Source organism: Mixophyes fleayi, chromosome 2 (assembly GCF_038048845.1).
Source record: "Mixophyes fleayi isolate aMixFle1 chromosome 2, aMixFle1.hap1, whole genome shotgun sequence".
In the NCBI taxonomy this organism is placed as follows: domain Eukaryota; kingdom Metazoa; phylum Chordata; class Amphibia; order Anura; family Limnodynastidae; genus Mixophyes; species Mixophyes fleayi.
Genome location: NC_134403.1, coordinates 115,390,237 through 115,411,594, shown reverse-complemented (window position 1 = coordinate 115,411,594; position 21,358 = coordinate 115,390,237). Strand labels below are relative to the sequence as shown.

The 21,358-nt window shown below is 38.3% G+C and overlaps 2 protein-coding genes across 2 annotated transcripts in view; both read left to right on the top strand.

Moving 5' to 3' along the window:
• The window catches only part of OBI1 (ORC ubiquitin ligase 1), a 13,420-nt gene extending 9,666 nt beyond the window's left edge, over window positions 1-3,754 (top strand). Inside the window, exon 6 of the mRNA XM_075199874.1 lies at window positions 2,126-3,754. Coding sequence (XP_075055975.1) covers window positions 2,126-3,560 — 1,435 coding nt within the window. The 3' untranslated portion in view covers window positions 3,561-3,754. The remainder of the gene's footprint in view (window positions 1-2,125) is intronic.
• Window positions 3,755-17,168: 13,414 nt separating this feature from the next.
• Window positions 17,169-20,661, top strand: POU4F1 (POU class 4 homeobox 1). The gene is made up of 2 exons (XM_075198042.1): window positions 17,169-17,610; window positions 18,052-20,661. The coding sequence occupies exons 1-2, from the start codon at window positions 17,488-17,490 to the stop codon at window positions 19,057-19,059; spliced, it is 1,131 nt and encodes a 376-aa protein (XP_075054143.1). The 5' UTR covers window positions 17,169-17,487; the 3' UTR covers window positions 19,060-20,661.
• The last annotated feature ends 697 nt before the right edge of the window (window positions 20,662-21,358 follow it).

Sequence of the window (21,358 nt, the reverse complement as noted above, 5' to 3'; positions counted from 1 at the left end):
TGTGTAAGTTTAATCAGAATATGCCTGAAATCATTTATAGACCTTGGAATAGGAAAGTCTGACCCTGTTGCATATAGTATTACTATTCTTAATCAATTCTCTGCTTATGAGCTTTTATCTAGCGCGCTTATCTACTTGTCCTTTTGCCTTATAAAAATGTCATTCCATCAAAGAACTGTTTGTGACAGTCTTTCCAGATGAATCAATAAATGTATTTTATAACCTGCTGTACCAAACACTTGGTCTGTTACATATTCTTTACAGTCATCATAGATCATTCTGACAAACTTGCTCTCGAGATGTAGAACAAACTGATGTGCCTGATTGAGCTAATTAGAGACCTTTTGACCAGCGGAATGACAGTTTTGCATGAGAGCGCATTGTGCGAACCAAGGAATACAGGACTGGTTAAGAGGGATGCCAGTTTAAATAATGTTCTTACAACAGATAAAGTGTATGAGTATAGGTCAACATGTGTCTTCACTTTACATATATATTTTTAAACGCTACGGACCTGATTCAGTAAGGAAAGTAAGGCAAAAAAGTAGTAACTTTTCTCCTGCACAAACCATGTTACAATACAAGAGGAGCAAATCTGTTTATTATTTTGCACATAAGGAAATTATTGGCTGTTTTTTCATGTAACACACTAATACTTGATGGCTTTATTTTTACAGTTGATCTAGGACAGTGTTGGCTAACCTGTGACACTCCAGGTGTTGTGAAACTACAAGTCCCAGCATGCTTTGCCAATATATAGCAACTTATTACTGGAAGGCTATGCTGAGACTTGTAGTTTCACAACACCTGGAGTGTCACAGGTTAGCCAACACTGATCTAGGACATGCCCTATTCCAAGTATAAATCTGCCATCACATTTTTTATTTATCTCGTTCTCTAATGCAACATGGTTTTACCAAGGTGCAAAGTTACTCCTTATTTATCTTTCCTCCCTTATTGAATCGGGGCCCTACATGCCTAGACTGTTCTCATCAGATGGATCTGTAAGAACTAAAGACACAATAAAGAACAAGCACAGCAGTACCAGCATACTGCATAAGAAGTGCACGTGCTTTTAGTAAACGTGTGTCCTCACTTAAGTGATGCGCACACAATCCTCTCATGTTCATTTGCTAAAGTCGAGGTATTCCTCTGGTTGCAGTTATTTAAACAGAAGTGCTGGTTCTTTAAGATCATTTCACTAACATTAATTAAGAATGTTTTCACATTCTGATTTAATTAAAGATATTAATGACTAAGCTGTAATTAGCCTACAGATATAAATTATGCAGATTTTACTATGATTTATACACATGGGCTTTCAGGGGGGGGAAATAGGATAAAGGAAAAACTGATGGTGTTTCTGGTTCATTATTTCATTGATGTGTTTCTTCTGTGATGCTCTTCTGTTCTGAATACCAGTATAAAGCATTGAATCCCAAATCATTGGACTACCTTATTAGTAGTATTGATGATTTGTAAGGTTCCACAGTGCTCTACAGTGTCTTCCACACTGTTCCATTTCTCTGTTCCTGTAGATATGATTATTGTTTCAAGGTTCTTTTGACAAGACATCTATGTGTAATTTGGGGATTATGCATTGAAAAATCTACCTTGCACTGATGAGCCTCAAAAAGGCAAAATACTCTGTGTGGCTTGGTTCTATCTAGGCACTGTACCAAGTTATACACTGAATACTCGGGGGGGGCATTGTATTGACACACAGGACTGACATGTGCTTGCCATTACCCAAAAGCAAGTTCTGCACATGGAGAAATTTTTTCCCAACATGATTTAGAATCAGTGATTTGCACAATTCACTCTATGTTAATAAATCTATTTCATAAAAATAAACTTTGTTCCACAAAGTATTAAATCAGGTGTAAAGTTCCTTTTTTTTTTTTTTTAAGCTGTAACATTTCAGTGTCATTCTTGAACATTCTATTTCTTAAAAAAAAAATAATGCCAACGCATCTGTGATACAAGTAAAACATTTTCTTTATATTGTTATTGTTGTGAAGAAAAATGATTTCAGTGCTCTAGTAAAATGTTCCTGTGCATTTGGAGTTCAAACCTTAGTTGAACTTTCTCTCTCTCTCTCTCTCTCTCTCTCCTTCTCTTTAAGATTTGGAAGGTTTACAGTGGCTGCGTTACAAGCGAAAGTAGATCAGTATGAACGAGAAACAAGCAGACTTAAAAAAGCTCTAGAGAGGAGTGATCAATACATAGAAGAAGTGGAAGCTCAGATTAAGGAACTGAAAAGGCCATCAGAGAATGAGCAAAAAGAAAATCCTGAATGTCAAAACGCTGCCTTTGTGGAAGTGCATGCAAATGGTGCTAGAAGTGCACAACTCTGTGCAAAAGCTAATGCAGGAGAACTGTTTCCAAACCACAATCATAAAACTGGAACCACTCCAGAGGGTTCCAACAGCATCTGCTCCACTTCAAATGGACACGCATATGGATTAAACAAAGCACAATCTATAAATGGACATTTAGTTTCACCTGAACTAAAAACCAAAGTAAGTGGATACCCTTCTACTATGTTGGATGCTAGTGAACAAATGCATTGGGATAAGAGCAAGCCAAGAGGTGGTACAGAAACATTGCTCCAAAACTTTGCTAGCCCTTCTTCATCGCTGCCTTTCAGCTCCCTTCAGCTGAACACGCCACACAGCAAAGCAGGGGATTCAGTCAACCATGGTAGTTTAAAAAAGCCTCTGACGTATCTTAGAAAATTAGTGTTTGATGACTTACCTGGAAAAAGGGAACTGGGCAAACTGGCCTTTGCAAAAAATCGTTTGAACACTGGTGAGAGCACAGATCTTCAGGAATCCAAACCTATTTTTGGGAATTTTTGCCAAAATAATTGTGGACAGCAGAAGGAGGACTCTGATTTACCCAGAAAAACTGACAATAGTTTGCAAGTGGGAAAACAAGGGGCAAATTCAGCAGATAAAAGATCAGTCGGAGCGCTAACCACGATAAGTGGTGAAGGCGTTACCCGCACCAGAACCTCAAGTGAGAACTCCATGGATACAGCCTTCCATGATAAAGTCACAGAGTTCAGTTACATGATGTGTGATCTGGAAGGCCAGAAAATTGCTCATCATGGCAATGAGTCTCTTCTGTCTCCAAAACAGCAGATTCAAAGTAACTCTACAATTCAAGTTTGTAAAAACTCTAAAAAAGCTACATTGTCTCATCAAGCAAAAAGTATAAACCCTAAAACATATGGTTCACATAGCCCATATTCTTCATCTGCAAATGAGAACGGTAAACAGTCACAATTCTTTAGGTGCCCATTGCCCAGTGATACCAATGAAAAGGACTTTGAAAACAATCTGTTTAATACAAATACTCCCTGTATGTCATCATCACAACCTGAAGGTGAAGTTATATTTCAGCCCTCCTCTTTTAATGTGGCCTTGTCAGGACTTACTACAGAATCAACTTGTCAGTGCACTTGTATCCCTCAAAGCTCCAATAACAGTCCCCCAGCCAAACGAAAAATGCTTAACCCATATAATGACAGTCCTTCAAAATCATTGAAACACTGAATCTAGATTATTTTGTGCAAACATTGTAGGGAATTAAGTAACAGCAATGGGAATTGTATATACTTAATATTGCAAATAATAAGTGTAAGTTAGTATATTTATAATGCACACTTAAAAGACAGGCCAATACTAGTATTGCAGCAATGGCTGTATTCTAAAAAAAAGTATATGAAAATAATAATATAACTTAATACCTTTTTAATGATGTGGTATGTGAGGGTAGTGGGAGAAGGGGAGTGTGTGGTTAATGGGAGGGTTACTACTGTATTTTCATATTTAAATTCTTTTATTTCACTAGCCATTTGTAACAAAACTCTCACCTTGCAGCAATGTCAAAGCAATTTTTAATTTGTATTTTGTAAATTGGGTTCCATTTGAAGTAGCCAGCAAGTCTTGACCAGTTAAAAGTTGGCAAGAACAAATATTCCTTAATTCCCAGAGGTAATTTTTGTTGTTTATGATAGTAAACAAACTGCTTCTTGCCAGGACTAGAATCAGGACTGGACCTTCCAATCATGTGAACAGAATTTACTCCTTTTATCCACAGTATTTATCATCTTATCAATCTATTCAATTACTTCTGTGTTCTGAAGGGACAGGGCAACCAGTTTTGCATAGCCTGTCACAAGAGGAAAGCAGAAGTACAGATAGTGATGCTTTAAGTATTCTGTTTTCGTGTTTAAGTGTTTTTTGTTTTGTTTGTTTGTTTTTTAAAGTCCTTTCCCTATGAGTAGCTGGTAATGGACTCTTGCAATTACTGAGCTATGTCCTACCAAAGGATATATTCTCCAGATGTTAGTGGAAAATGTTCAAAGATGGTGGCACCTGATTTGAAGGGTAGTGGCCAATCACATACAGCTTCCTCTTACTCATTAAAAATTCTGCAGCCTCAGATGGCCATAGAGTACAGACCTTGTGTAAGCTGTGTCTTGGTAAGGGTAGAAGTCACAGAGGATAGAAGCAATCATGCCGCTCATCAAAAGAAAGGGTTGTGCAGTTTAAAACGATCAAGAAAAACTTTTAATCACTACTACATAGATGGTATGTTTTTTATATTTGTTATTGGTTGTTTGTCTATTACATTCAATTAAAGTGACATATTTGTATAAGAAATAAATACAATTTTGCTACAAATGGCTTTACGAATTCAATAAATATTATACTCCCTTATGAATATTCAATCTCTCATGCAAGATTTTTGCATGTTTTGGATCTTGAAATTGAAGTTATCATAACTTTGAGAATATGTGGATAGTTTATGTTGAGTAACTGGTTTTGTTTAAATCCTGAATATTAATTTAAACAAACGACCACTGGGTTTTGCCAAAGTTTTCTTGATTCATGTAGGCAATAATGTTAGGATCTCCAAACCTGGCTGCTAATGGACATTAAATACGGTTGGTCCATTTTCCTTGTCCAGTAAACAATGTGTGAAACTATTTAGTGATCTGGGTTTTGGCAATTCCAAAATTCAGTGTTCTATAGAACCTTATTTCTAAAAGAAGTTAAAACACGACCTTACTCCTGATACCACCTCAGTTATCGATGACGATGGAACAGAAAGCGATTGTGTTGCTCCTATAAAGGAGAAGACCATCTAGTTTCTATGTAAGAATGGAGCAGCAGAGTAGTAGGGAGTGCGGTGGAATCTGTTACAGGAAGACCCTGATCAGTGATTAGGCTTTTTTTGTTTTAACCAAGAATGCCAGGAAATCCTTTCGGAGATTATTTTGTTAAAGCTGAAATGTTTAGGTATGATTAGTAAACCAGTGACTATTAAATATTATTTGGCAAGAAAACAAGCTTAATTCAGTGGTTCCCAAACTGTGCGCCTAGGCTCCCTGGGGAGCCTTGGGGATCTCACAGGGGCTCCTCGGCCAGGGCCAGTGGTAAGCAAGGCGGGGGACTACTTGGTAATTATTTTGGTTTAGCGGTGCCTTGAAAAAAAATTTGAGACCCTAAAGGTGTCTTGAACTGAAAAAGTTTGGAATCCACTGGCTTAATTAAAAATATCCCGGTGTAATTAAATGCTGAGGTCCCCCACAATGGGATCTTGAAGGAGTGCGGGGCAGGCTAAGGTCATCCAGAGCTCACAGTAGAGCCTTATGAATGCGGTACGGAGGGGGCATATTTTTGCGAAGAGGTCGTTCAAAAGTAGACATTTTTTGCAGTAAAATATATCTGCATAATTTGCTTTCTTTGCTTGTGCAGTTTGGTTGTCTCCTTTCTCCACTTATAACCAGTAATAGGTGATATTTCTTTGGGAGTGTTAACCTTTGATGGCCATGCAGACTTATATCTTGGCTTATAAGATGTATTCTACATTTCTGTGTAGCATAAATATTCACCAGAGCAATACAACAAGGAAGACAGAACAAATATACTGTGATAAAAATACCAGAGCATAGAAGTTGAGAGAACATCTGTGAACTCTGTAGTATTATCTGTAGTCCTGCATTAATTTGACCTAAATACGTTGTGATTTTAATCTACATCTTAATAATAGATTAAGAAAGTCTCATTAAAAAACAACACAAATGTACTTTGTAGTGTCTTTTTGATCAAACATATCTCTGCATTTAATTGAAAAATGATTTGATAACTGGTGGCAAGTTATTTAGCAGCAATTATTTCAACCAAAGGCTTCCTGTACATGTTGATCATCCCTTTACATGGCTTTGACTGTTTGACTGCTTCAACTCACTGCTGTCTTTGGCTTGTTGTGGCTGAAATCTTTAGTTTGTGCCATGACATTTCAACCGATCAGGACTTTGACTTGGCTTTTCCAAAAAAGTGTATCGGTCATCTGACTTTTACTGTAGAATCTGCTGTTGCATCCCAGAATGACTTGTTTCCTTAGTGATCGTGACACAGCAAAGAAAACACAGACCCTGATACCCCACGGCCGTGCTTGGGAGATGAGGTTCAGTATTTTCTCCCAAAATAATAATTCTCTTTTATACCTAAAGGTTCCACTTTTGCCTTATCTGCACACACCGCATTCTTTCAAGAACCTATTGGATCATATTTACATAATCATTAACAAACACCGTATTCTTCCATGAATGCCAAGGTTTGTTGGTTGTTTTGTTGTTTTTTTTTTTTTTTTTATTGTTTTAATTTTTTACCGTTTTCTTTCTTTTTGGGTGTGAATTCATGAAATCTGACGGTGAATGCAAGAAAAGCCTGAAGGCCTTAAAATGTTATGGGACTCTGGATTGGACTAGGCAGAAGAAAGTGGGAATAGGAGGGTCAAGTGGCCACATAAATAACATTTATTCTAGGCATTCTACTTGCTGGAAGCAGGAAGGAGCTACCTCTCACTAAAGCACGTGCTTACTACACCTGGCGACAAATCTAGGCTCGTACCTGTCTGGTGTGGCCATTGTGTTGTATTTTCTCTCTTTCTGTACTACTATAGGTTTGATGGAAACGTAATGCGGTTGACGACTAGACATTCATTTGGTCAACCTTCAGAAAGTCAGCAATTCGAATGTATTATTAGGTCGACAATTCCAATGTAGACTGTATTAGGGTTTAGTATATTATTGTCCATCTAATATTACTGTCTACATTAGAATTGTCAAACTATTATTGCTGTCTTTTAATAATAATAATAATAATAATAATATTATTGTCTAATTTGCATGTAAATGTCAATCATGTAACTGTTGAACACGTGTATCACACCCGATTGAAACACAGGGCTTTATCAATGGAACAGAAACCTTTTTCCACCTTATTTCCATCATCTTATTACGACCTCCCCATACATTTTTTGATCACGGTGTGATTACTTCCACAAATCTCTGTGAGCAAACTGGTAGTTAAACAAAGTAGTGTTTTGTGTGTTACATGTTAATTTATTATTAGGACTTTAGGCGAGATCAGATTTCACTTATAGTCAAATTAATCCATGCATGCAACATATAGTTCTATAATTCACAAACCTTCTCTCATCACTGCATATTGAAACCCTGCTCGATATAACTTCCTCTCTAAAGAATTAGTAGACAGTTGACAAGTGCTAGGAATCAGCTGTTCAAGAACAGATTTTGTATTTTTTTTTCCACTGTCTTATACTAATTAGCAAATTTATTACACTAATGTATTTGCAAGCTTTCTGCTTCAGCTAAGTATATAACATCTCACATATTGTGTTCATCCCTAACTATATTGAGTACTCTGGTTTGTATCTTTCCAAAATTCCTGCTTTTAAGTCTTATGAATATGTAATGTTATATTCTTATTTGCTAACAAAATGTGTATGAATCTCAGAATTGCACATCCACAACCATTCCGCATTTAAAATTCCCATTGTAGACATAAGAAGAGCGCTTCATAAATACAGTGTGATGTAAATGAATGCAAAGGAGCCTCTTTTGAGCCCCGGGTACACTTATCTCAATTTAATGACTGGGCCCCTTATGTCCATCCCATGTTAGTAATGTAGTTGCTGAGTCCTGCTATTGAAACTATTGTTTTCCTTAGATGTGGTGTGCCAAATCAGAAAGACATTAATCTGTCACTGAGCTGTCTTAATTAGTATCCATGCAGTGTAGCTTTAAAGGTTAATTAAGCAGAGCAAAATAAGTCAAAATCCTTGCATGCAATTGTGTTGAATTATTATTGTGTGCAAATCTATACTAATTGCCGTAATACTACATTGCATATGAGTGAATATGTATATTCATTTCGGTTGTTTTTATAGAAATTTAAACTTGTAGACTATAAAGAGAACAGCTCAGTGTATTCCCCTTAGCAACTGAAATATGTGATTAAGATTTTCTCAAACATAATTAAATTGATTTGCCAAATCAAGCACAAATGATATTTGTTTGTGACTATATTTGCAGCCATTACTTATTCCAAATGATCCCGTTTAATAACTACACTGTTCAATGTTTTAAATTGATGGTATCAGGCGCTGCCAAATCTGTCTCTCCTTTAACTCACAATGGAATGGAAATGACAATAGAGAAAGTGAAGTCCTAGCTAGATGAGAGAGAGGAACACAAGGCAAATCTTTAATTGAGCAATGAGAAAATGGACTCCTGCTGAGGGGAATGAAATTCATTAGAATGTGGTGATGTCTGGCTTGCTTCTAAATGATGCTGTGAAGTACAGTATTAGGGATGAACTCAAGAGACCATAGGTTTTGTTTACCAAGCTAATGATTATCCTTCATTGTTTAGATTCCAGGCCACCTGGCCTGGAATCTGATGCATATTACACCCTTAAATGATACAAAATATTCCCCCAGGTATCCTGTCCCCATCTTACTTTTGTATGTTCTCCCCATGTTTGCGTGGGTTTCCTCCGGGTGCTCCGGTTCCTCACACACACTCCAAAAACATACTAGTAGGTTAATTGGCTGCTATTAAATTGCCCTTAGTCTATGTGTGTGAGTGTGTGTGTCTGTGTGTGTTAGTTTATTTAAATTGTAAGCTCCAATGGAGCAGGGACTGATGTGAATGAGTTCTCTGTACAGTGCTGCGGAATTAGTGGCGCTATATAAATAGATGATGATGATTGTGCCCTAAGAACCATTTTATTTTAATAGTTAATATAATGAAGATTTTGCATTGTTTTAATGACTTGTAAATGTGTCTTTTTCTCAAGATGTATTGTTTTTGTTTTGTTTGTTTTTTCTTTTTACTAAACTTGCAATAAGTACATTCTTCTTTAAACTGCCTATCTTATTGAGTGAAAACTAAGGTAAGTTGTAAGAGAGGGTGAGGGTGGACACTTTGAAGAAAAACAGCAATTGGCTCTAATACATGTTTAACCAAAATTAAAGAACCCATTCACTATATATTTTGGGATAAACCAATGGAATGCAGGCTACAGGCTTCACTTCTTCTTACTTCGTGTATCAGTAATGGCAATAAATTGTAGACAACTGATGTGCTGAATATTGGTTGATCCCACAAAATAGCTGTTTCCATGGTGTGCAGTTGTTGGTTACACTTTGAAAAGTACATTCACATTTCTATTTTGGGAACTGTCCTTAAATCCATTATTATGGTAGATTGAGGCTTTGATATATTAACCTGCAATGTTCTCAGTTTCTGTACTGAGCCGTGTTGCGTGAAGTACTTTAGAGTTCCTATACCAGGTTCTAATCCCTTTCCTGATGGTAGCCCTTCATTGTTTGCCATTTTCTCACATAGCCTTCCAGCGGAAGGGGTGCAACTGCCAAATGGAAGGATATTGATGGCTTATCCTTTAAGTGTTAAAGGTTATTCAGGCCTCCTGCAGGTATTGATGGTCTATAGCAGTGGTAGCAAACACAGCCTGGGCCTCTGTTCATTTGTGGGGATGTAATGTCTTGTTTGGCAAAGCAGAGTTCCAGGTTGTGCCCTCCTCTCAAACCTGATCCATGTGTTTCTAGAAAAACTACCATGCATCCCCCACAGGGTAGGGATGTGTTACCCTCGTATGGCAATTATGAATCCTGAGAAGATAAAGGTCATTGTACTTCCTCTTAATTTGGCTAATACAATATTAGATGCACTACTGAGGATCACCAGCCGGAATGAAAGTATTTGCGCCGAAGAAGACTCAAGCTCTTCTCGCTTCTCGAGTTATATTAAGAAAAAGCCCCACATATATTCATATGATCTACATTCAGCTCATATAGAAGTCCCTAAACCAGTTGTTCCCAACCAGGAATTCATAGGGGTACTTGATGGCTGCATTATTGTTCTCATTGTCAAGTGAATGGATCTACTTGTGATGCGTCTCCAGTCAGGTAACATATCAAGTCCGGCCTGGAAGGGAGGAGTTAGAATTATCAGAATGGCCTATCACCATCTGGAGAGCTGCAGGTTGCCACATATTTTCTGTAACTGGCAGGGTACTTGTTCTACAGTATCTGGAGAAATGAAACTTTAACATTGGAGTCTATTCTTTGCAGCAATTTCAGTGGGCTAGATAGCTTTTTCCTTCGCTTTAATACGTATGCACCTTTAATCACCTCTTTCTGGCTAGAATAGACAATGGATCATTGGTTAAACAAGGGAAGTAAAAATGTTGGCCTTGAAACACCCACAAAATGCAGCGGCATCAACTGAATCTGATCAGCCACGTGCTGAATTGTCACCTCCCCTCTCCAAAACATATTTAGGACCAACAAAAAGATAATCTTTCAAAATGCAAGAAAATAATATCTAATTATTACATCAACCGTGTATTTGTGGTGAAGTGCTGCGAAACATTTGTGGGTTCCCGGTTGGAAAAAAAAATCTCGATGTTTTCCAGTGCATGAAATTTTGGGAACCATTGCCCTAGAGGATGCAGTAAATTTACAATTTACAGTTCTAGTATTGCATGGTCACATCCCAACTTCCTCCCAGATATATTCTGATCAATTAAGAACTACAATTCCAAAATAACAAATTATTTAAATAAAAACAAAACTAATGGAAAATACATGAATATATAAATCCTATATTAACCAAAACTTTAGTACAGTACACATATTTAATTAAGTGGCTTTAATGGTTAAATAGTTACATTAATAAGTGTGGTATGTTCATGCATTTCTTTTTTTAACTGCAAGAAAATAACCAGGAGCAAAATTACCTTTTTTTTGTAGTTTAGAATATAGTTTTTCTTTGGTGATAAGAAAAGACTTAATACAGAACAGTTCACATATATGTCCAAACAAATAAAAAGCAAATTATTAAATACCTCTGACCACTCTGACTTTTTTTAATAAAAAAAAAAATACTATATGGTATTTTTTGCTAATTGAAGCTTGCCTGTTTTGTTTTTATATATATATATATATATATATATATATATATATTATTATTATTATTATCGTAGATTTGTAAGGCGCCACAGTGCTCCACAGTGCAGTACAATAGAGATAACAGTACATACATAAAACATGGACATACAAGGCAGACAAAAAAACGCAGACATGAAAACAGGGTATGGAGGACCCTGCTCCTTAGAGAGCTTACATTCTAAGTGGAAGAGGCTGAAACAAGAGGAGCCAGTGTGGTTTTGAGTGGAGATTGAAACAGTTGTGAGGGTGTATTAAAGTGAATAGTATCACACTAATAATATATTACTCTCTGAGTATATATAACGCTATCTTGTAGGTGAATGGCCTGCGTTCATTGAGAAGGCCCATATGCAGTCCTCTGCTCCCAAAGCTGTATTTGACAGGAGCACCAATAAGCAAAATCAAACCTTTGCTTCTCTAAAGTCTAATTTTCTTATTAACCATCTTAAATATATTTTTTATTTATTGGTCGGATGCAGAGCCATAACTTAGAATTCTAGCGCCTGGGGCGAGAAAGACAAATGCCTCCCCCCTAGCACTCAATTTTAACCAAATGAGCATAAAATATTCCTAAATTGCGCCCCCCCTTCAGCGTTGTGCTCTGGGCGATCACCCCTGTTGCACAACCCTTGTTGCAGCCCTGGTCTGATGTTTCTAAACCTTTGTCCCTTCTTTGAAACTGGGCCTGAGTACTTCCACTGGTGGGTTATAAAGCCCATTTTATATGACATAAATAACATTATCGATGCCCCTTGTGGGTTTATTTAAAAAGTGGTACTTCAACTTGGTGCTTATGTGCTTTCATTACCGATTTCCATAAGGAGGCAATATTAAAAATAGACAGTTACACTTGCACTAATTGGACATTGGAAACTAAAACAGATTCAACTTCAGTAAATCACCCCATAATACAAATTGGGCTGAGTTGAAGTAGCGAATTGTCATTTTGTTTCTTTTTGCAAGACTGCAAGAACATATGACATCACTATGGAAAAAAAAATCTAGTAAAGGACATGTATCTCCTACTTATGTTGTGTTAGGTTTTCAGACACTCCATTTATGAAGCTGTAATTCACAACCAATATTGGTTACTTGTAGCTAGACATAAGTGGCAATTTGGACAGTTTGAGATTGTATACAGATAGCACTGGATTTATTACAGACCAAAACACTTTTTTCTGTACAGCTTGTGAAATGAGCTAGCCTAATAGGATGCTGAGAAATTACATGTCCACTTTCTATAGTCGGGAATTACATATTTAAAACATACATAAATATGTCTTAAACTTGTAAACAACTGCATGATCTAGATTGATGTGCCTTGTAGGGGAACTAGATTGTAAGCTCCACTGGCAGTGATGTGTCTGAATAAAATGCCCTGCCCTGTACAATTTGTTGCGTATAAATAAATTGTATTCTCATTCCTTAGGATGGACAATTTAGAAGCAGAATTATTTTATGAAAAGCTAAACCAAACATAATTGGAATGAAGCAGTATCGTCTCTGTCCATTTAGATTGCAAGTGTGCTTCTTTTCTGAATACCAACTGGGAGGGAGTAATGAAATGATCCGCGAATCGAATTATTGCCGGTTCGCTCGCCGTTACTTACTGCAGAGCAGTTCTGTGAGGCTGTATCAGCCAAGGTCTTCAGGTACAGAAAAAGTTCCGTTTCCACTTTATATAAAAGGCACTTTGTGGGTTTCAGAAATGGATGTGTTCGAATATTGTATTTGTGCAAATGTCCATTTTTGACACCGTGTTACGTTTGGTTCTGCTCATAAAATAGTAGCAATTGCAGCATCTGTTCCTCTGTCATGCAAATGAGTCAAGGGAGTGTGAAATGTTAACTGTGTATCTGATTGGCATATTGACAAACAGCAAGCAGTGATAGTCTGTATTTGTAAATGCAGTAATCCCTCATAGAGCTCCCTGTCACCTGTATGGTACAGAGCACGAAAAGGTAACTTGATGAATATTCCAAATAGTATTTTATCCCAAATTCCACATTTGTAGAGTTGAGCAAAGCAAGATTTCACTGCCTAGTGGATGAAATGCCTACAGGATTAAAACGAACTACTTTTATATGGAAGTGCAGTGATATTCAGAAGTGGTATTCTAATTTGTCTTAATCTAGGAATCGGTCCATGAAAGCTCAGATTTACTGATATTTAAGAATACTCCTTCATCAATACTTGCTGCAATGGTGTGAAAGGTTACACATATAAAACATACCAAAAGTTTATCTCGTACCTCAATACTATGTTAACTACAAATGAGAGAGAGTATAATTAGGTCATAAAACATCATTGTTAAAGTTGTAAATGTTTATAGGAAAACAGTACATCTTAGGGAAGGAGTTTTAATTAATCAGGGAAATGTCAATGCCACGTCAGAGAGAGCCTGTATATCTCTCACTAAATGCACAATCAGGCGGTCATTCTCCAATAATCATCACACATGTTAGCAGTGGAGTGTAACTAATGAACACGAGCAACATATGAACGCGTCTGTGCCTATTATTTAGTAAACCGAATAATAACGGAAAGTGACATGACCTATCAAATGTAAGCTCCAACAAGAGTGTTAAAGTGGACTTGCCAACTGCAAATAGACAGCCATATTGTGGACTGATCCAACATATGCAGCCTTTCAATTCACTTGCCAATTCAGTCCACCACTTGCCACCAATGTGGGGAGATGAATTACACGATGTAATTCAACTACTTCTGACATGAACGGCTGCGTGTAGACCACAATAACTGCCTCTAAATTAACAATCCTGACAGGTCCAGGGGGGTACCCATCATTGTGTTCGTGGCAGGTGATGCTTTCCTCTGCTATGCTTGGTGACTTTTGTGAACACTTGGCTGCGCTAATTTTCTGGCATCTCTTAATTATTACATTGTAATGGACAGGCAGGATGCGCAGTGTAAATGTCAGACACCATGATCAGCGAGACCTCCACATATCATCCTCGCTGATTATCCAAATAAAATGTGCAGTGCCTGTGGCCTAATCCGACGACCCTTGCCTGGATTTCATCCGGTGCAACCTCATTATCCATAGTAGTGATTGTGGCTATACAAGCCAGGATTCCCCAAGGGCTGACACTGAATTATTTGATCCCATTCCCAGTGAAGTGGTCCTAATCAGCACTAGTCAACATATGATGGGGTTAATAGAACGCGTTAACCCTTCTGCTGCTGACATTTTTTTTAGAGGCTGTAAAACAAGTGATAGACTTAAGGGTTTTTTTCTTCTTCAGTAACATCTATATGCTATGAAGATAAACCTCATTCATATCCCTGCTGTGTTGTGGTTTGAATAGCTCCATGGCTTAGTGTTTATCCACACTCTGAACCAGCAAGCCCTGCTCCAGCTTTTAACTGCTAACTAAACCTCATTATTAAGTCACGAAACTAACAAAAGAGTTTTATTCCACCTTAACCTTGCACACAATCCTTTAACAAATTAATTAATCCTAATGAATTAACACTTCATTTATTTAAACGCGCTACAGTTCATGAATTAAATTTTCATGCAGTGATTAAAGGCTGCTAAAATATGTATGATTTCGTTAAAATTTTATAATAAATCAGGGCAATGTGTTACATGACAAGGCAACTATTTTCCTAGCTCCTCTGTACATGCCAAGGCAACTGTGAGAAAATGGGGGCTATCTTTTTCATTGAGGGAGGGGCTGCATTTTTTTTACTTGGTTTTAGGGAGCCTAGGGAAATAAATAAAAATCCAACGTGTGTACTGGGATCAATCCGGACGCATGCATTGTACATTAGACAGTGTATAGAAGTTACATGTGAATGTTTAGAGTGTTTGGGAGCAGGAAGAGCTCGCTTCATCCACTCGCAATTTTACTATAGTAAGAAGCATCAAAAGTAAGCATATAAGTCAATCAACTGTCTTTCTTCCTTCGCTGACGTTTCCAGGGACTTACACAACGTTCTAGTCTTTTAATTTTTAATTTGACAACATTCTACACTTTGGCAGTAAAGGGAATAATTGCAGTTTGTACATCTGTAATTAGCTAGTCTCTGCTGATGCCAGCAAAGCCCTGGTTTGGACATGGAAATACTTTTTGTGCATCCACCTGTATAAAATTGTAAGGACATTTTTAATGTACGCAGCATGTTTTAAAAATATCTACAATTAGCTAGGTGACAACGCTCTGCACACGTTTCACTGTTAAGGTCAGTTTGTAAACCTACAATGTAGATAAAATGTGGTTTAGAGGAAGCTATTATGTCCGGTTGGGATGGAGTAGAAAGTGCAGTCATGTCATACTTCACGGTCCAAAAAGATGTCTCAAAAGTAATTAGTGCTCAAGAGTGTGCAATAAATGCAATTTATTTCGTGTTTGCTGTGATTCTTTGCATGGCAATTAGATGATCCTTGAGGGGTGCTCTTCTGGAGAGTGGAAGGCAGATTATTCTGCATTACTTTCTTTTCCTTCAGAATGAGGCCTTGCAGATCAAGTATGTCTCCTAAGCCTTCTCCCAGTAGACAAATCAGTTACCAATGACTTCCACACATTTATTATTCTCTTTGAAATTACGTTTTATATGGCAGTGTGTCGCTCCACACAAGTGGAAGACCCTTACCTTTCAAATGGGAAGTATCTTGCCTAGTCGATTTCTCTGAAAATGCAGCTATTTAATTAAGATTATTATATGAATATTAGGATATTAGTGTTTGGTTCAATCGTTTAATTGTTGACGGGGCTTATTAGTCGATGTGTGTGTACATATGTAAATTTCAATAGCCATCATTGACAAAAGTTAATATGATATGCGATGCTGCCTAGGAATTGCTTAGATTCTAGTCAATACCCATCTGATTTAAAGTTTCATATATGCATCCCTTGAGATGACATAATGAATGGTACCCTGACTCTCGCCCTCCTCTAGCATTTCTCTAGGTCTGAGAATCCTATTGAGCGGCGTTAGCACAACCAAAATACATGACAATGATGAGCGCTGTGTATATCATTGTGTATATGTGTTGGTTCTCTACTTTACAGTATCATTGATGTGTATTATTGCTATTACGGAGCTGTCCATCACAGCTATTGTGCCAACAAATACACTTTATATGCTACTTTTTCTGGGTCACTGTTTTGGGAGATGATTCATTAAAATGCTAATTGAGATTGTCATTCTAGATATGTTTATCGGTGTGCAAAATAAATAGACACTAATAGAAAGGAGCATTAGAATGTGCTGGGGAGCGCTACAGTGTGGCGCTGCCTTCAAGTCTGGCTGTAGCTGTAAATGGAGCCTGTTCACAATGCACCCTTGTGCTGCCGGAGGAGAGTTCTGCAAGGGGTGAAATAATCCAGGCAATCTCCGTGCTCATATAGCTTATATTATATTACCTCTACATCTGATCAATTCTGATTTTATTTATTCGTGTTGTAGTAACACTAAATAGATATGGTGTGCGTTTCTGTGTGTATAACAAATACATATATAGAGAATAAAGTGGAAATAAAGCCACCATCTACTGGTTGAGACTGAGAATTATTTAAAGCTGTCCATTCTTTTAGAAACACGGAAGTTCCGACAGTCATTGTGATGTAAATACAATTTACATATAGCTATATACAATTTAAAGCACATACCGATATAGGGGAATAAACAAACACTATGTATAGAATGCTGCTGTAGAGCAATGTGGAAGGCGCATGCCTAGTGGCTGCTTCCAGGTGTAACACCTGCACTGCTCTGGTGTCTACTGGTCACTATAAGAGCAGCCTCCAGTCACCAGCACCGCCCAGACTTCCAATTGAGCAGTAAAAGCAACAAGCCCACAGACAGCTGATGTCTGTCAAGCGAGTAGCCTGGAGTCTCGCGATACAGGAACCCGGCTGGTGCTGCGAGATCTGGGGCTCAGGTGTAAGCAGGCATCTCATCCCAGTAGTAGAATAGAGCAGACAGATAAGTGAGAGGAGAGGCTGGAGAGAGGCTCACTGTGTGGTCATCGGGAGATTTAACAGCAGCTGTAGCAGAAACGGCAAGACAAGGGCTGCAGCATCCCCATCACAAGAACCGGGGTTACTTTTCTTCTTCTCACTTTAGGAGTACTTCAGGATTCCATGCAATTCTTTCAAGATGATGTCAATGAACAGCAAGCAGCATCATTTTGCAATGCACCCGAGCTTACCTGAACATAAGTACACCTCTCTGCACTCTAGTTCGGAAGCAATAAGAAGAGCATGCCTGCCAACGCCACCGGTAAGTCATCAAGTCAATGGCTTAATTTTCTTTTTATATGAATTATAAAGGGTTATTTTTTTCTTTACACTTTTTCCTGCTTCTTGACCTGTGTCTCAACATTTATGCATTTCCTGTGCTGTATATATGGCATATATAGAAAGCGTTACAATGCACAACCTCTGTATATAATGATCTTTTATACATTGTCCTGTAGTCAGCTGAGGTCTGAGTGATGATAGCCACAGACCTCAGCTTCCTACACTAGCTCTTTTCGTTTGCTGAGTCGGCCTCAATAGTAATGTACTTTCTTCTCTTGTGCCACAATGTGAGACTCGGTGCTGGTTTGTTATATGTCCATTTATTGTGTTACATTGTTTACGTTTTGGGTGTATTTTGTTTTACACGGTTTTCCTCGTATTGTTTCTATTCTAACCCTATTGTTATTTGTTCCAATTTCAGCTGCAGAGCAATATCTTCGCCAGCCTAGATGAGACTCTACTGGCCCGGGCCGAAGCGCTGGCCGCCGTGGATATGGCAGTGTCCCAGGGCAAGAGCCATCCTTATAAACCTGATGCCACTTACCATACCATGAGCAGCGTGCAATGCTCCTCCAACTCCACTGTGCCACTCGCCCATCACCATCACCATCATCATCACCACCACCAGGGGATGGAGCCCGGAGACTTGCTGGATCATGTTACGTCCCCGTCCCTTGCACTTATGACCACCGGTGGACATGATGGAGTCGGGGGTGGTGGAGGAGGCGGAGGGGGAGGTGGTGGCGGCGGAGGTGGTGGTGGAGGAGGCTTGATTTCCACCTCAGCCCATCCACACAGTCACATGCATGGCCTGAGTCACCTTTCCCACCAGGCAGCCATGAGCATGACCTCTGCCCTCCAGCACCAAGGGCTGGTGGCTGCACATCATGGACACGGTGGACAGGTGACCTCGGCCGTAGGAACGATAGGATTGGCCTCTATATGCGACTCTGAGACTGACCCGCGGGAGCTTGAAGCCTTCGCCGAGCGCTTTAAGCAGCGGAGGATCAAGCTGGGGGTGACACAGGCGGATGTGGGATCTGCTTTGGCCAACTTGAAAATCCCCGGGGTGGGTTCCCTCAGCCAGAGCACCATCTGCAGGTTCGAGTCCCTCACCTTGTCCCACAATAACATGATAGCTCTTAAACCCATCCTGCAAGCCTGGCTGGAGGAGGCCGAGGGGGCCCAGAGGGAAAAAATGAACAAGCCCGAACTGTTCAATGGGGGGGAAAAGAAACGCAAGAGGACTTCCATCGCCGCCCCGGAGAAGAGGTCCCTGGAAGCTTATTTTGCTGTCCAGCCGCGACCCTCCTCAGAGAAGATAGCGGCCATAGCAGAGAAACTGGACCTCAAAAAGAACGTGGTGAGGGTCTGGTTCTGTAATCAGAGACAAAAGCAGAAAAGAATGAAATTTTCTGCAAATTACTAAAGCCCCACTATTTATGTATTTATTTATTTATTTATTCTAAGTTTATCCAGTTAATTTATTTGTCTGTTGGAGGGAGGAGGGCTTTTCACTCATAGAGGACTTTAGTGAAATTTGAGACGGAGGATTAAATCTTACGAAATAAAACCTAAAAGAAACTAAAACAGATTATTTATTGCCGGGACCAATGGACAATATACATTACAGTACAGGGGATGAATTCGGGCGTCAGTGACTGTCTGGAAACTGTAGATCTATTCTTGAATTTTAATACTAAAATAAAATCAAGGGGAAGTGTACTTGCTTTGGACAAGGATAACTCGTATAAAACACATCACATTGAAGCCGTAGGGGTAAAAGTGTTGGTGATGATCATAATAATAATAATAATAATAATGTGAAATTATCAGTATTTTATCAGAGGCTGTGTCTTATTTCCCGTCCCCTTGCTCTGTGCTGTTCCCATTCTGTCTCTTGTTACTGGTCCCTGGGAGGGCTGTGTATTGCGGGTAATAGAGCTGCTGTAGCCAACTCATCGGGTCAGATAACAGACAGGAATTATTTCTTTCTACCAAGTGTTGGTAACTAATGTTTTGACGAGAATATCAAATTTGACTTATTGGATGCCAATATTAATATAAAAAAATGCACCCCAAAAACCATGTCACCCGCTCACTGCTATCATTTGTAGGATTGGAATGTGATATGTCTTGTGTTTAGTAATATATGTCTTTTAGGTTTGGAGAGCATTAATGAGGGCCTGCATTATTAAACTTTCTGTTTATTGTAATCAGTATACACAAAGGTTAAGATCACTGCTTCTTTAAAAGTTTTGCACTACGGCAGTGTCATTGATTTTGCAATCTGTACATTATGTTTAAATGTATCATATCTCCCATCCTACAGGAGATAAAAGCCCTCTGTCAAAGCCCAACGTTGAGATATATATTTCAGACCAACATTTTCAGAATCGGTGCTCCAGAAACCTAGATGGACCATTCTCCACATTGAAGGCTCTCGTGCATATGTGACACATATTTATATGAAGATTTGGCAGTCTGACTCGTTTAAAACTTGTTTTGTTTCCTTGTTTGCAGAGCAAACTTTCTATGCATATGGGCACTACATAGGCTAGTTTCCGGTAGACTTTGTGTGTGCTGTGATTTCACTGTTTTTGGCTGTCTTCACCCAAAAAAAGAAAAAAAAAATCCACAACATTGATGTCCAGTAATTGTGTGATGCAGAGCAAAATATTGTAAATATATTCATTTTGACATGATGGTAAATATGTGAGACCACACGAATCTCCTCCAAACGCCTCATCATTTTACCTGTTTATACAGATTTGCAGAGATTTTTCCTTTCTTATTTATCCTTCCACACCCACCCAAACCCAATATTTTATTTCTATTTATGTACGCCAGCTGCAATATGAAGATGTGCAACGGTGACAAGATACTTCTAAATAAATGCAAACATTAAAACATCCCCGGCTTTGTATTGTTGAATGCTCTGTATAGTTAAAATCGTACACACTGAAAAATAAGATTTCTTTTATTTGCTCTTTCTGCTGTAACGATAGTTGGTATCTAATTTCCATTTTAGACTTACTACACTTTATAATAAAACAAATCCGGGAATTTGCCAGTTGTCTTGAGAGGAATGAACGTGTTCAACAGCGTCAGATTTTTCTTGCAGTTATTAGGAATAAGTTTGCCGTTTTGTCATTAATGTGTCAAATGGTGTAGCTGATATGATTTCATTTGCACTAAAAATTATTTTATCAGATTTAAAAGCTGACCTAACATGCTTCTTGTTAGCGATTCATTAGGAGCTATAGGATGCCACCTACTGCTCCAAACGATCAAAGGAGGTCTTGTCTTATTTAGTGTGCACCGATATTATAGAATATGCCAAATACTCTACATAAACATTACATTAAAGACAAACAGGAAAATATAAACTTGATTATTGTCACGCTGCTGTGCAATTTCTAAATTAGTTGTGTGTTTCAACACACACATTTTAAAATGTGTGTATTTGTGTCTTATCTTTCGCCACTTTATAAAATAATATCATAAAATACAAATATTTAATTAAAGAAATTCGTTTTCGACGTCAATACAAAAAGTTAAAAGGCCAAATTGAAGATGACCTTTTCACTTCAAGTATCGTCCATTGTGTAGAAAGTTCTGTGTTGTGTGTGTGGTTGTGTACAAGTTTCTCCAATAAAACACATTCAAACATTTTCAAACCTGCATTGGGATGATGCACTTTATATGTTATGACATACTATCTCCTC